This window comes from Theropithecus gelada, chromosome 18 (assembly GCF_003255815.1).
Source record: "Theropithecus gelada isolate Dixy chromosome 18, Tgel_1.0, whole genome shotgun sequence".
NCBI classification, from domain to species: Eukaryota; Metazoa; Chordata; class Mammalia; order Primates; family Cercopithecidae; genus Theropithecus; species Theropithecus gelada.
Window position 1 is genome coordinate 51,896,552 of NC_037686.1, and position 3,423 is coordinate 51,899,974.

General features: G+C 35.6%; 1 protein-coding gene across 3 annotated transcripts; it reads left to right on the top strand.

Moving 5' to 3' along the window:
• The first annotated feature begins 790 nt into the window (after positions 1–790).
• LOC112611645 (signal recognition particle 19 kDa protein-like) lies at positions 791–1,180 on the top strand. Of its 3 annotated transcripts, none has more exons than XM_025365623.1 (2): positions 791–904; positions 977–1,180. In XM_025365623.1, the coding sequence occupies exons 1-2, from the start codon at positions 791–793 to the stop codon at positions 1,178–1,180; spliced, it is 318 nt and encodes a 105-aa protein (XP_025221408.1). The 3 variants fall into 3 exon arrangements, with proteins under 3 accessions (XP_025221408.1, XP_025221410.1, XP_025221407.1); XM_025365625.1 differs by having other exon boundaries at positions 791–831; positions 905–1,104; XM_025365622.1 differs by having other exon boundaries at positions 791–1,180.
• The last annotated feature ends 2,243 nt before the right edge of the window (positions 1,181–3,423 follow it).

The window sequence follows — 3,423 nt, forward strand, 5'->3', positions numbered from 1 at the left end:
TGGCTAACACAGTGAAACCCTATCTCTACTAAATATACAAAAAATTAGCCGGGCGAGGTGGCAGGCGCCTGTAGTCCCAGCTACTTGGGAGGCTGAGGCAGGAGAATGGCGTGAACCCGGGAGGCGGAGCTTGCAGTGAGCCGAGATCGCGCCCCTGCACTCCAGCCTGGGCGACAGAGCAAGATGAAACTTGATCTGCACTACAGACAAATCAAACCTAATAGACATATACAGAACATTTTTATCCAACAGCTTCAGAATACACATTTTTCTCCTCAGCACACAGAACTTTCTTGAGGATAGACCATATGTTAGGTCCCAAAACAAGTCTCAAATAATTTTAAAAAATTAAAATTATATCAAGTATCTTTTCTGACCACAATGGAATAAAAATAGAAATCCATAACTAGAGGAACTTTGAAAACCATACAAATACATGGAAATTGAACATGCTCCTGAATGGCCACTGGTCACGAAATGAAAAAGGAAATTTTAACATTTCCTGAAACAAATGAAAATGGAAACACCATACCCAAACCTGTGATATAGCAAAAGCAATATAAAGAGGAATATTTACAGCAATAAACACCTATATTAAAAATACAGAAAGACTTCAAATAAATAACCTAACTAGAAAAGCAAGAGCAAACCAAAGGCAAAATTACTAGAAAAATTTATGACCAGAGCAGAAATTAAAACATTGAGACTAAAGAAAATTACAAAAAATCAATGAAAAAATGTTTTTTTAAAAAAATAGGTAAACAAGGTTGCTGTTTGGACTCTTGTGAAGATGGCTTTAACTGCCGCATGGTTCCCGGCCAACCAGGACAGGTTTATTTGTATCTATCCTGCTTATTTAAGTAGTAAGACCATCACAGAGGGAAGGCGAATCCCCGTAAGTGAGGCTGTTGAAAATCCTACAGCTACAGAGATTCAAGATGTGTGTTCAGAAGTTGGACTTAATGTATTTCTTGAGAAAAATAAAATGTACTCTAGAGAATGGAATCATGATGTCCAATACAGAGACAGAGTCCGGGTCCAGCTCAAACAGGAAGATGGCGGCCTCTGCCTTGTACAGTTCCTGTCATGTAAGTCAGTAATGTTGTATGCAGCAGAAATAACACCGAAACTAAAAAGGAGGACACAAAAAACAGGAGGTGGTGACCAAAGTCTTCAATAAGGAGAGGAAAAGAAAAAAAGGAAAGGAAAGAAAAAGAAGTAACCTATTATCAGCATCGAGTTTGTGGTACTGCTGTCAGAAACATGAATGGAGGCTTTGAATTTGTATCGGAGGAAAACAGAAGATTTTTTTGTATCATTTAATGGAACTGTGAACCCTTGTGAAAGATGGGAACCTCTCATCTTTATCGTCGAAGTTGACAGTTAAATAAATTTACATCAGAAGTCTGCATCTCGCTTTTATGCAGTGTAAAAGAAGTTTTTAGTCTTTCAATGCAGTTTTTTGGAAGAAAAAATATTTTTAAATGGATAATGGACTGTACAATAAGTTACTTGAAATAAGTTACTTGTTTCAGATAAATTTCAATTCAATTTGAAATAAACATTTTGTCTACCTTTTCAGTTAATGAATAAAATTTGAAACTGAAAAAAACAGTAGGTAAACAAAATTGGCAAACCTTTAGCTATACTAAGAAGAAAAGAGAGAAGGCCCAAATAAAATTATAGACAAAAGGAGACATTACAACTGTTACCACAGGAATTCAAAGGATCATCACAGACTATTATGAGCAACTATATGCCAATAAGTTGGAAAAAGTAGAAGAAATGGATAAAAGCTCTCAGCAAACTACATATAGAAAGAATATACCTCAACACAACAAGGACCATATTTGACAAACCCACAGCTAATATAATACCGAACAGGGAAAACTGAAAACCTTCCTTAAGATCTAGAACAAGGAAAGGATGCCCAGTTTCACCACTTTTATTCAACGTAGTTCTAGAAGTCTTAGCCAGAGCAATTAAATAAGAGAAAGAAAGAAAGGACATCCAAATGAGAAAGGCAGATATCAAATTATCGTTGTTTCAGATGACATGATATTATATTTAGAAAAACCTAAAGATTCCACCAAAAAACTATTAGAACTGTAAATTTAATAAAATTGCAAGATACAAAATTAACATACAAATCAGTAGCATTTCTATATGCCAACAGTGAACTATCTGTAAACGAAACCAAGAAAGCAATTCCATTTACCATAGCTGCACATAAAATAAAAGAGCCAGACCCACAGATTGTACCTGTAATCCTAGCCACTCAGGAGGCTGAGGCAAAAGGATCGCTTGAGCCCAGGAGTTCAAGGTTGCAGCTACTTGTAATCACTCCACTGCACTCCAGCTTGGGTGACAGAGTGAGATCCCCACCTCTAAAAAAAAAAAAATAATAATGATAATAAAATAAAATATCTAGGAATAAACTTAATCAAAGAAGTGAAAGATCTCTACAATGAACACTATAAAACATTGATGAAAGAAACTGAAGCGGACACCAAAATACGGAAAGATTCCATGTTCATGGATTGGAAGAAATAATATTGTTAAAGTATCCATACTACCCAAAGCAATTTATGGACTCAATGCAATCCCTATCAAAATACCAATGACATTCTTAACATAAAGGAAAAAACAATCCTAACATTTATATGGAACTGTAGAAGACTCCAAGTAGTGAAAGGAATCCTGATAAAAAAAAAAAAAAGAACAAAGCTGGGGTATCATGTTACCTACATAATACAAAGCTGCACTAACTAAAATAGCAGAGTGCTGGCATAAAGACAGACACGTAGACCCATGGAACAGATTAGAGAACCCAGAAATAAACCTGCATATTTACAGCCAATTAATTTTTGACAAAGGTGCCAGGAACATACATTGGGGAAAGGACACGCTCTTCAATCAGTGGTGCTGGGGAAACTGGATGTCCATATGCAGAAGAATAAAACGAGACCCCATATTTCTCAGTATATACAAAAATAAAATAAAAATGGATTAAAAAGTTAAATCTAAGACCTGAAGCTATGAAACTCCTAGGAGAAAACGTTGGGGTAATCCTCCAGGACATTGGTCTGGGCAAAGATTTCGTGAGTAAAACCTCATAAGCACAGGCAACGAAAGCAGAAATGGACAAATGAGGGCACATCAAGCTAAAAAGGTTCCACACAGCAAAGGAAACAACTAACAAAGTAAAGAGACAACCTACAGAATGGGAGGAAAATATTTGCAAGTTGTTCAATTGAAAAGGGAACAATAACCAGAATATATAAGGAACTCAAACAACTCAATCACAAAAAATAATATATATAAATGGGCAAAAGATATGAACAGACATTTCTCAAAAGACAACTTATAAATGGCCAATAGGTATATTTAAAAATGGTCAACATTACTAATCATCAGGGAGAT

Coding starts and splice junctions, on each gene's coding strand:
- LOC112611645 (XM_025365622.1), top strand. CDS start 791: ATGGCTTTAACTGCCGCATGGTTCCCGGCCAACCAGGACAGGTTTATT.